General features: G+C 41.2%; 1 protein-coding gene across 2 annotated transcripts in view; it reads right to left on the bottom strand.

Annotated features, from left to right (window-relative positions):
• Positions 1–12,337, bottom strand: part of TMEM87A (transmembrane protein 87A) — a 209,056-nt gene that overhangs the window by 59,150 nt on the left and 137,569 nt on the right. For both annotated transcript variants that reach the window (XM_086937214.1, XM_086937215.1), the window contains exon 15: positions 9,299–9,402. In XM_086937214.1, coding sequence (XP_086793340.1) covers positions 9,299–9,402 — 104 coding nt within the window. The remainder of the gene's footprint in view (positions 1–9,298; positions 9,403–12,337) is intronic.

Below are 12,337 nucleotides of genomic sequence, written 5' to 3'. Positions count from 1 at the left end.
AGAAATATCACGGGGAATAACAATTTAGATAATCACATGAGTTCAGGCTGAAAGAGTCAGTGTGTCAGTGCGGGTCGATTCCAAGTCTGCCTCATAGTGGCAAAATTACCTCCGGAGGACCCTATGCCTTACAGAGTGAAAGTTCAGACCACAACACAGAAAGATTTACACTTAATCCTGTGCTTTATAGGGAGCCAGTGTCAAGAGATCTGTACTGCAGTCACATGCTCAAATTGTGTACGCTTGCGCTGTAGACTTGGTGGGCCATTAGTAATTTGCTGCTGAGGGCAAGGTAGATTTTAGTGATCGGTCAAGATGAAAACTATTCCTATAGCCCATCATGCATGAGCAAAAGTATTTACTGCACTCAATTGGCATAAAAATAAGAAGATGCTTTTCAAAAGCTTCATCTGATCGAAGCAACTATGAAACACTGCACCAACTTGCTTCAAGTGAGAAATCAAAGCCAGTTAGAATCCACATATTTCTCACCACCAGAGAAGAGGAGCCGAAGGCTGGGTAAGAACCAATGGAGAAAGACCAAAATTATATATGTGCAAGGCAGGGAAGGGGAGAAATGAGTCTGAGTTAGTCAGGTAACATGCACTTTATTGGGATTAGTCAGGAGAACATGCACTTTATTGGGATTATCAGATATCCACCATTAGATCATGGAAAGATATAAACAGTAATAAAAGACAAAATCCAGACTCGACCAGATGTGGATTATCTTTAGCTCGGTATGGACGGCAGGTAATAATCCTATGCTTAAAGACTTTGTGTTAAAAATGTGCAAAACAGAAGTCAGGGGTGGGTTTCTTTTATCCAATCCAGGTTGGCTTGGGCAGTATTTTACCAATCCAAAGTTATAATACTGTGACTGGAGTGGTAAACGTCTTTGGTCATTTTTCAACTCGGCGTAGCTGCCACTGTGCAAATCCTATGCTTAAAGATTTTGCTGTAAAAAAGAGCAAAATGGTTTATAGCTTTCTAGCTCGGAGTGGATGGCACTGTGATAATGCTATGCTTAAAAGTGCCAGAAAAACATAGATTTGAGGTGAGCAGATTCTGAGTATCGCTGGTACTACTGTGAGAAAGAACATCTCTTGTTCGAAACGTTGGTGGGTGGTGGATGGTGGCGTTTCACATCATGCTTGAATAAAACAAGCTTCACTAAAGTTTCTGATTTCCTGAGTGCGGTCATTTGAAGAATTGTTATTGAATTTGATACGAGGCTTAGTCTGGCCTCAAGACCGGCGCCTGCTGTAAAGAGCGCACCAGCTTCAGACTGTTTGTTTTGAAGCGATATATATATGTATGTATATACATATATTTGGTGTGGCTTGTTGGTGGAGGGGGGATCTCTTATTCAAAAAGTAGGCTTCCCCTCTGCTGAAACGAAACCATCCTTTCCCTCTCTTACTTTATTGACATTTGTCATGAAAGCTATCTGGCTTTGGATCAACAAAAATACCACAAGCTCTTACTAGTCTGACCGCATATTCACTATTTCAAAAGACTTCAAAACAAGACACACAAGAAAGCTGCACTTCTCTTTGACTGGAGAAGGTCTTGAATGTCATAAAAAGTGGCCCTTTGGCTTGTTCAGGTTCTCCTGGCCACTCCAGTGAGAAGAATACTGCCTCCTTTCAGTCATTGTTTCCTACATGGTTTAGAATTCAATGCACCAGTATATGGCAAACACATTACCAAGAACTCGAAATCCTCTACGCTGAAGTTCAACCACCAATGCTGGGACAAGACCTGGCCTCTTTGCTGAAGCCTTGCTACTGTGATCTGTTTACCAAATAAACAGAAATTAACAAACCTTCCCTGCAAATGGAGGAGCTGAATAATCCTTCAAGAAGATAACATGTCTTGACCCTGCAAAGATTAGCACAAGGTCCTGCTGAGTTAAAAATGTGTGCCAGTGACAACTCAAACTTTCTTTTGAGATACAAGAACCCCACAGCTCAACTGGTTTAGAGAAGTACACATGGAGGTAAATATCACAATATTTTAAAAGTGAACGGGTGAGTCAGATCCATCCCTAGCACTCACTAAACCCTCTCTGCTTTACCCTTCTCCAGTTCCACAGGCACCAGAAGATCTTGTGCCTTCAGACCATTGACATGAGGCCCAATTCAATTTGTTGGAGCAGGATGCCCTGATACAAGAACCATTTAAACCAGCTCTTTAGCCTGTAAGGGTCTGGAGATATATCCATTTGTAATCATGGTTGGCCCCGAGCCTCAAAGTTCAGGACCTGGTAGAGACTTGTGAAGCATTAGGGGCCAATGGTTGCTTCCAGTTCGGGGTGCCGCTCGTGATTGAGGAGAAGTGCTCGCTGTGTTAACAACGCTACTGGAGTAGCTTGTATTGAGAGTCGCTGCTGTTGCTGCTGATATCTATTGCCCCAAAGACCTTGTTGCTTCTGTGGCCGCAGAGGAGAGAGAGGCGCCGGCCCCGGGACTGCGAGGACCAGCATTCTCCACCTACAGCTGGTCCTCTTCCCGTGAGTGCCGCGCCCCCTCCCAGAGCCACGCCCTGCAGAAATTGAATAACTACTCGCGGCCCCCGCTTCGCGGGAGCCGCTCGTGATTGAGGAGAAGTGCTCGCTGTGTTAACAACGCTACTGGAGTAGCTTGTATTGAGAGTCGCTGCTGTTGCTGCTGATATCTATTGCCCCAAAGACCTTGTTGCTTCTGTGGCCGCAGAGGAGAGAGAGGCGCCGGCCCCGGGACTGCGAGGACCAGCATTCTCCACCTACAGCTGGTCCTCTTCCCGTGAGTGCCGCGCCCCCTCCCAGAGCCACGCCCTGCAGAAATTGAGTAACTACTCGCGGCCCCCGCTTCGCGGGGGCCGCTCGTGATTGAGGAGAAGTGCTCGCTGTGTTAACAACGCTACTGGAGTAGCTTGTATTGAGAGTCGCTGCTGTTGCTGCTGATATCTATTGCCCCAAAGACCTTGTTGCTTCTGTGGCCGCAGAGGAGAGAGAGGCGCCGGCCCCGGGACTGCGAGGACCAGCATTCTCCACCTACAGCTGGTCATCTTCCCGTGAGTGCCGCGCCCCCTCCCAGAGCCACGCCCTGCAGAAATTGAATAACTACTCGCGGCCCCCGCTTCGCGGGAGCCGCTCGTGATTGAGGAGAAGTGCTCGCTGTGTTAACAACGCTACTGGAGTAGCTTGTATTGAGAGTCGCTGCTGTTGCTGCTGATATCTATTGCCCCAAAGACCTTGTTGCTTCTGTGGCCGCAGAGGAGAGAGAGGCGCCGGCCCCGGGACTGCGAGGACCAGCATTCTCCACCTACAGCTGGTCCTCTTCCCGTGAGTGCCGCGCCCCCTCCCAGTGCCACGCCCTCTCTTCCTGTGAAACTTTATAACTCTCATCCGTCGCGCGCATCGCGGGACGCGCGCGGGTCGGAGCACGGGGCGAAGCCCAGGCAAAGGGCGGGCCGTCTGTGGCCGTCCGTGGACGACTGAGGACGGGACGGGCCACCCTACTTACGATCATCATATCAGGATCCTGGTATTTACTCAGCCTTCACCGAAACCGATACTAATAGTGGTAAATATTCTTATCTGTCTATTGTGAATATACTGGGGACAACTAAGATTCTTTTACAATACTAAAATCCCCAACGATATCAGCGACGTTATAAGAGATTCATTATCCCTGACGACAACCGGAGCACAAATGGGCTTTAAGAAACTGAGATCTCGGACAGTCTATATGAAAAGAATGGGAACTGAAAATGCAGTACGAAATACCACTGATAAAGCTATAAAACAAGGTCGTTTAACCCATACACCAGCCATTACTGCTTATTTCTCTGCACTCTTGCCCAAAGAGAACCAAGATATACAATCGCTAAGTAAGGATATTAATCTCAACGTAACTGACCCTGCTGGGGAGACTAAAAATCCTACAACAAAACCTACCCCAACGAAACTTAGCTTACAATTCAAGGAGGAATGTTTGGAATTAGACCTAAGCAACAAACTATCAAGTACTCCGAAAGACTTTCTTCTGTCATATCATGAAACGATCAATCTGAAAACTGTAACACCTATAAAAAGCAGAGGGAGCGTAACTTTATTCGATGATACAAATAATAGCAAACAAACTATTGCGATAGAGAAAAAGGATCTAGGAACAACTAACAGTATCCAGTCAAAAACCTCTTCACCTATCGCTTTGTTTGATCCCTCTATGGACTCCTTCAACCTCAAAAATAACAATAACACTGCTGATAACGCTCCTCCAATATCTAAAGCTCTATTCTCCCTACAAGAGATATTGGAATCTGTTCTTTCATTTCTTGGAAATATTCTTGAAAACTCTGATCAAACATTGGACGTCCAAATAGGCATCTTAAAGTATTTGGTAGAAGAAAAAAAGAAAAAAGATTCCCACGAAGGAGATAAAACCAATATGTTACATAAAACCAATCTTGAGCAACATAGTATACCAAAAGATCACAAAAAAATTCAGGAGAAAAAAACGCGTGACCTTGGTACTCAAACTGTAGACACTCAAACACAAGAAAATCAAAAAATCGATAACTCGAATGATTCAGTGATATATTCTTTGAAAAACTTATTTAAAGAAAAACATCAACAGAAAATAAAACACTTTCCATTATTTTCAAAAACTTATGGAACGAATAAGTCTACTAATACAAACGTTCCTGAAACGCAGGAATCAAGAATAAACATCAGTAACGCATCGAGTGAAGGAAATGAAGAAACGCTCACCAACAAGAACCAGGAAAAGAACATTGCAGTTGGGAAAAAAAGGAGAAGAAAGCCAGAGAGACGGATCCAAAAACGGAAAAATCGTAAACTAAAATTCCAAAAATCTGTAATTTCTCATAAATCTGAAGAAAAACAATGTGACATTAAAATAGAGTCTCAAAACGTTGAAAAAGGTATAACCAGTAATAACTATGAAAATATGGTGCCTCAACTAGACCCGACAGTAAAAGAGTATATTCCTACCAAATACCCCAAGCAATCAGATCAAAGTAAAAACATCTTTATAGAAGAAAACAATAGCTACTATAAAAAGGGGGAAGGGCCTTCTTCCAAAACTCTTCAAATCGAGGAACTTTTTCCTATCGATTCGGCACCACTCAATAGAGGAAGGATTATAAACTTATTACGACTTATAAGGACCTTAGATACAACGACTAGTAATGAAATCGATCTTGTGTCTTTTCCCAAAAAAGAGAATAATAAATTGACAGTGGTAACCTTTTGGTCAACAGTCCTTCCAGGCATAATACTAAAGGAGAAAGAGACACTACACAAGCACGGATATGATGTAATGGAAATAGAAGAATTAAAGGACTATAATACCCCTAATGGGTATAATGCTCAAATACAGGCTATCACCAACTCTCAAGTCAATAAATACCAGCGAAATAATGGCATGACTGAAGACCGAGACATCACAAATCTAAAAATTCTGGTGAATAAAGGTCATAGGGCAGTTTGGTACAAAGCTGACAAGGAACCTGAAGAGCATACTACTACCGAGTCCTGGGCTTGGGTCTCCGAGACTCTGAATAGCAACAAAATCTCTAACATCAGACAACATTCTGTTTAGCACGGGACTAAGGATTACATCTTGGAACATCGCTGGCAGAACTAAAAACAAACTGTCCATGGTCATGAGAAATCTCCCAGACATATTGCTTCTACAAGAAACATGGGATACCGTATCTTTCATTCTTAAAGGGTACTTTGTATATGAAAAATTAGCACTATCCACTAATCGAGGTCATGCTAAAGGAGGATTAGCCATATTGCTAAGGGAAGATTACCTGTGGGAACAGGAAATAATAGACACAAAATCTAACAACTTGCAGTGCATTCAAATTTTCGCAAAAAAACATAGCACTGCTTCACCACAGGCAATCTTACTTTTCAATGTCTACGCTCCCCCTGGGAAAGAAAACGACATTACATTTTTGGATATAATAGAAAAGATTACGCACATTACGGAGATCTATACTTATTCATCCTTTTTAATTGCGGGGGATTTTAATAGTAAAATCTCTAACTCCGAAGTTAATAGGTGGGCAAATCTATATGCAGAAGAAGGTCAGGAAATTATAATTCCACAATTCCCCGAGGGTATATTAACCGATAAAAGAGGCGGATTGTTATTATCAGCAATAACTAATCTTAACGGACTAACATTGAATGGAGCTGTTGAGGGAGACATTCCAGCAAAGTACACCAGGCGAGGCAATGGGTCTCCATCCATTATAGATTACATCATAAGCAGTATGGACTTGCTTGATACTGCTTTGTTTTTATCTAATCATTTTTGTCTGGAGAGTGATCATGCGATTATGCAATTAACAGCAGATTGGATACCTAAAACTTCCCAACCTAGCCACATTATTTACATTGAAAGTACTGTACTAATAGAAAGTGAACGGAGACGCATCTACTGGAATTCCTCGACCCTTGATAAAATCATGACAAAGATTGATCATTCAAAGCTTCTGGAGCAGAGACTCTCCAAAAATCCTATAGAAAACTTTGAATTCATAATTAAGGATTTTAAAAAACTTATCCCAAGTATGATATCATCGGGTGCAAAAGGCAATATTAAAAAGAAGGGAGGAAAAAATGTATGTTCCCATAAGAATTCAGAAGTAAAGAAACAATTAAATAAACTTATACGTGCCCAATAGATGAACTTTTCAGCAAGTGTAAAGAAGGAAATAAACAGATTGAAGAACCAACTGAGGCGGGAGAACCAAAAGGAAAAAAGAGCTATAGAAGATCGAAACTGGGTCGATATTCAGATTGCTGCAAGTAAATACAATCAACGTAAATATTGGTCCTTAATCGCGAAAATAACTGGTACAAAGAAAAATCTACAAACCATCCCGGTTCCCCCGAATGACTGGGAACTATACCTCTCAGATCTTTACAAAATAAACTCAATAAAACCTAAAGTAAGCAGTAAAGATATGAATCATGAAAAAGATGAGAGTTCTCTAACACAAACTACAGTCATCTCGGTTGAACTCAATATACGCAAAGCAAGAACTACAGGCGCCTCTGGACCAGATCAAATTCCGATTAAGGCGTTACAAGTCGCACCGAAAGAATGGAGCAAGCTATTATGCCCTCTCTTTAATCACATCTTTGAGAGTGGACATGTTCCAAAATCTTGGCAGGGAAGCATAATTATCCCTATCCATAAGAAGGGAAGCAAAACCCAAGCTGGAAATTACCGACAGATCGCACTCATGGATGCAGTAGGCAAAGTGTTCGCGGCAGAGGTACTAGATCGCATGAAAGAATGGGCCTTTTCGTCAGGTCTGATACCCATGTGTCAAGCAGGCTTTAGGCCTAAGCACTCGGTCACAGATAACATAGCAGTTATTCAGGTTATCTTCGACAAATACATTACTCAAAAAGCCCAGGTAGTTTATGCCGCATTCATCGATTATTCAACGGCATTTGATCGGGTTGATCGACCTACCCTATGGAAAAAACTTAGGAGGCTTGGAATCCAAGAACAATTGCTGCAAGCAATAATAAGCCTCCACACCAATACCTGGTGCCAAGTCCAGATGGGGGGAGAAAAAGGACTCACAAAAAGAATCCAAACAGAGAATGGCCTAAAACAAGGGTGCCTTTTAGCCCCGCTCCTCTTTTCCCTCTATTTAAGTGACTTGCCTCACCAATTGCAAATTGGTTCTAATCTACCGCCGAAGATCGCCCAGCAAAGCATAATTTCATTACTCTACGCTGACGATATAGTATTATTAGATCAAACCCCTTTCGGACTGCAGGCATCATTGGACATTCTGTATCAATATTCGAAGGAGAATTATCTAATACCAAATATACAGAAAACTAAAGTGATAGCTTTTTCAGGAAGAAAACAAAGCGCCAAGTATACCTGGAAGATTGGTGAAGAAAAAATAGAAGAGGTAGACAATTATCCTTATCTCGGAAGGATTCTCTCCAAAAATTTAACAAATTCAACACAGGTATCAAACTTACAAAGGAAAGCTGATATACATGCCTCTGCTCTCTTGAAACTTTACAGTGCAACAGGGAATAGACACTTCTCTGCACTGTTAGGCACATACAGAGTAAAAATACCACCCGTATTATCATATGCGACGGAATACATCCCCATAAAGCAATGGGTTTTCATGGATCAAAAAGAGGGGAAAATTTTAAGAAGGATCATGAAAGTTTCCGATGCTTTACCTGTACATGCACTGAGACTAGAACTATCAATCATAAGCTCTTATGCTATAGCTATCGCCAATGTAATAAGGTGGGCCTACAACCTGATCCATGCGAAGGAGAACACTCTAAGGTCAGTGTTGAAAAAAGAGTCTTTTGGGGTAGAGCCTAAAAAACAAGTCTTTCTGGAAAATTTGGATGTAGCATTCCGGCTGGCACACATTAATATTGAAATGTTGAGCACTTGGTCTCCAGCGCAATTAAAATTGTTCTTAAAAACTTTTACCCCTAAATTGAGCTACGAATTGGACTGTTTACACTGCAATCAATTAACCATCTACAAGCCATTTGTGGAAAAACTTGAATACAAGCAAACTCGACCTTATATTGGGTTTACCCTGACACATGGTGTAAGGAGAGCGATCACTATGTACCGGTTGGGCATCTTACCACTATTAGCATTCACCTCCAGATGGCTTCCAGGAGGATCTCCTCTGTGTACTTTGTGCGCAGGGGGTGACCAAACTTTAGAACATTTATTACTCGTGTGTCCCAATCATAAAGTAACCCTAGCTCGTACAAGATACCTCAATCCTATATTCCGCTTCTGCAGAATTACTAAGGGGAGAGAACTTTTAGATATGTGTGGTCTACCTTTGAACGAATTCATTTGTTACAATTTGTACAAATTTTTAAAACAATTTTTATCTTTGTATTAATACTGTTGCATTTTTTTTGTAAAATGTAAATAATTTCTTTTGTGGTCCTCTGTTGAGTACCAATACAAATACAATTTTTGACTTTGACTTTGCTTCCAGTTCGGTCAGTGCCTATGTCACCTACACAGCCAAACCACTTATTTATTTTACCCTTATCTGCCACAGCCCCTACTATCCTTTTTCATTGTTTCTTCTTTTGAGCATGTTCATCATGCAGTAACTCTTAGAAGCAGCTTTACTGCACCTCTTAAAGCTTTGCATTTAAATAAATAAGTAGAATCAAAATGAATTAAAATGTCCCTAGTGCAATAACCAAAATTCAGTGAACTAGGAACGCTAAAGTGTGAACCTTTGGTTGTTGGCAGATGGCCTCCAGAGAACCATGATGACGAAGAGTATCATTGAGAACAGCAATCGCCAGATGGCATCATCCACCCAGAGCTCCTGCCAGTCCTACAAAGAAAGACACATTAGGTGAATGTCTGAAACATATCCAACATGATACCAGTACAGAGCACGATGAAACCAGAGGAATGTACTTGTCCAAGTAGTCACTAAATGAGCATATAAACAATATAGCAATGATATTCCTGCCCTCCACCCTCAGGCATTATGGTCTGCTATCAATCAGACTACATTCATTGTCTTTCTATACATATTTCCTGCTGAATTATCTGAATTACAAGTGGTGCATAAAGATACAAAAGACTGTAAGCAGTACGTTACAGTGATATAATCTGACACCAGTATTTTCTGTTTAGCATTAAGGCCGCTCACAAAACACATGAATATAGAACATGTGTAAATACAGATCAACAGACAAAAGCAATTATCATTTGGCAAAAATACATTCTGGTGGCCCTTTCCGCTCCAGTTTTTTTTATTCTGGGATTTGAACGTGTCCACAGCCACTTTATGAATTCTTGTCCTGAAATGTGTAACCAACTACATGTGTTTGACAATAAAGCATCTGAGGCCGTACCATGATACCGTATACTGCACTCCGTCGTTCAGACAATACCTGTGGCTTTCTTATTGGGGTCTTTAGCACATACATGAAGTTGAAACATCTCTGAATAAGTGCATGTTTTGCTGACAACAAAGCTCAGAAATTCTGGGCGGCAATTGCCCCTTTCGGTTTCTGAGCTCTGCTGTCACCCAAACACGCACTAAATTGTAGATATTAGGAGTTAATATATGTGCAAAAGACACCAAAAAGATATAGATGATAGACTCAAGCTTTACCTCAAGGGACGCCCTTAATATAAAGCATGAACACTCAGTGGTGCTACCTTTAACTGAAAATGAATATGGTTTGCTTAGTTTGGACACATAAGTCCACACAAATGAACACTTATGTGTATTTCATTAATATAAAGAAAAAAAAGAAAGAAATGGTTACTAAACTCATTTGTCACTTTTTTCACTCCAAGCTAGTCAGCCTCTAAAACTGAAAAAAGGTTCCTCAATAGGATTCCTCATCATGGGACTCCTCACAGACATGATGAGCAATAAATAGCTCCACCTTGTGCAGGATCCCAGAAAGCTTTACATGAGAATCGAGCATTGACAAAGCCAATATGTCTGGTGTTGGCCATCAGCCTCTTGGCTTTGTCAATGCTTGCTAAGTTTTGTCATAGTTTTTGTTAAACTTTATTGCTGAGAGAGCTGCTGAGCCATCACTAAAACAAACAAAAAAGCTGAAAACATAAACATTTTTGGCTATCAAGAAGCAAACATTGCTATAGTAGTCCCTGGAACAGACATGAACTACTTTGTGAATGAATGCTGTCGCTCAAAGTGAAAGCAGCCCATGCCTAAAGTGGGCTGACTCATTGTCCCATGTCATGTGCTGTAGTGGGAGGAAAAAAAATGTGAATAATGCAATAACAGACCAATGGCTTTTCTTAAAATCAAAAGGTCTTCCCTATCGCCAGACCTAGAAAATAGTAGCTCAATAGAGTAATTCCCTTGATACAGACTCTTGTTATCTGGTTGCAAAAAGATAAATCTGACAATTAACCAGATGTAAGCTCCAAAAGGCATAGGGCTAGATAGCACAGCCCAAGAGGTTTTGGGGTACGACCCACTTAAAAAAAAAATTGAACAGTTAGGTTGCTTGTTTGATCACCCTTTCTTTTCCATTAAAAAAAAACAAACAATGGTAAAGTTCTGAGACTGCTGTCTTAATTACATCAGTTTTAGAATTTGACATTTTCCCAATGAACACTGGCAAAGCCAAGAAACAGGGTTTACCTTCGGGACCTACTGGCTTTGCCATAGTTTTTTCCCCATACTATACAGCATTTCTGATGCTGAACAGCGTGGGTAAAAGAAGCAAAAAAGGCGCTATGATGTAGTGGCAATGCCATTTGGTAGGTGTGTGCACCACCCATGCACGTGCGTAATAATGACCCAAGTATTATTTTTTATTTACTGAGTTGGAAACTGTAAAGAAATAAATTAGTAGGTATTGGAAAAACTGTTATTTTGTGGGTGGAGGAGCAGCATGGAGAGCATGGGTGGGGAGGAAGCATCAAAAGGACGTGGGCAGGGGAAACAACAACATGGAGGGTACGGGTAGCGTGAAGCAAAACAAAGGGAGCAGGTGAAGAAAGCAACACCAAGGTTGGGGCGAGAGCAACAAAACAGCAGGGGTGGGAGGAGAAGTAATGGGAGAGAGAGAGCATTGCACATCGGTTGAGAGAGAGGCACACAGGCAGCATAAAGCAACAGGGATTGGGCCTTTGGAGAGAAGTACACGAGGAAGACAGCTGGCAAACACATGCACTCCCATGGAGTGTTTAACCAAAAAGCAAAAAGTAGTGCTTGAAAAGCAATTAGTGGGATGACATATGCTCCAGGGGAGGGAAAATGCAAGTAGAGTATGGTAAGCTCACACAAGCTAACGCCTGAAGAGTAGGCAAATGAGAGTGACAGTACAGCCAAACAGTGATAAGCAAAGGGTGGTTTCTAAGCCCACTTTGAAATGTCAATACGTTTTTTTTGCTAACAGACATTTTGCATGTCTAGTGTGGGAGACCTAAAAAAAAAAAGGACGAAAGCATTACATTACATGGGCATGCATGTTTAAAAATATATATATACATATATTCTCTTCTAAAGGATTTCAAGATCACCTTAATTACTAAGCTGGTGTCCCCTTTTAAGTAGAATTCAATTAAGTAATTCATGTATCCTGATTTAATAACAAAATACAGCATGTTTTCAATTTCTTTCTAATCTGGTCAACTCTTAATGAACATTTGTTGTCCACTTCCCAGAACTCGTATGATGCTGAAACATTCTTTTGCCATTGAGCATATCTGAAACTTCCAAATTAAGAACTCTTAAGTTTTAAGATGCTCCCACACTTTTGATTACAATT

The sequence above is a fragment of the Lissotriton vulgaris genome, chromosome 9 (genome assembly GCF_964263255.1).
Source record: "Lissotriton vulgaris chromosome 9, aLisVul1.2, whole genome shotgun sequence".
In the NCBI taxonomy this organism is placed as follows: Eukaryota; Metazoa; Chordata; class Amphibia; order Caudata; family Salamandridae; genus Lissotriton; species Lissotriton vulgaris.
Note: the sequence above shows the minus strand (reverse complement) of the source record. Positions and strands in the feature narration are given on the sequence as shown.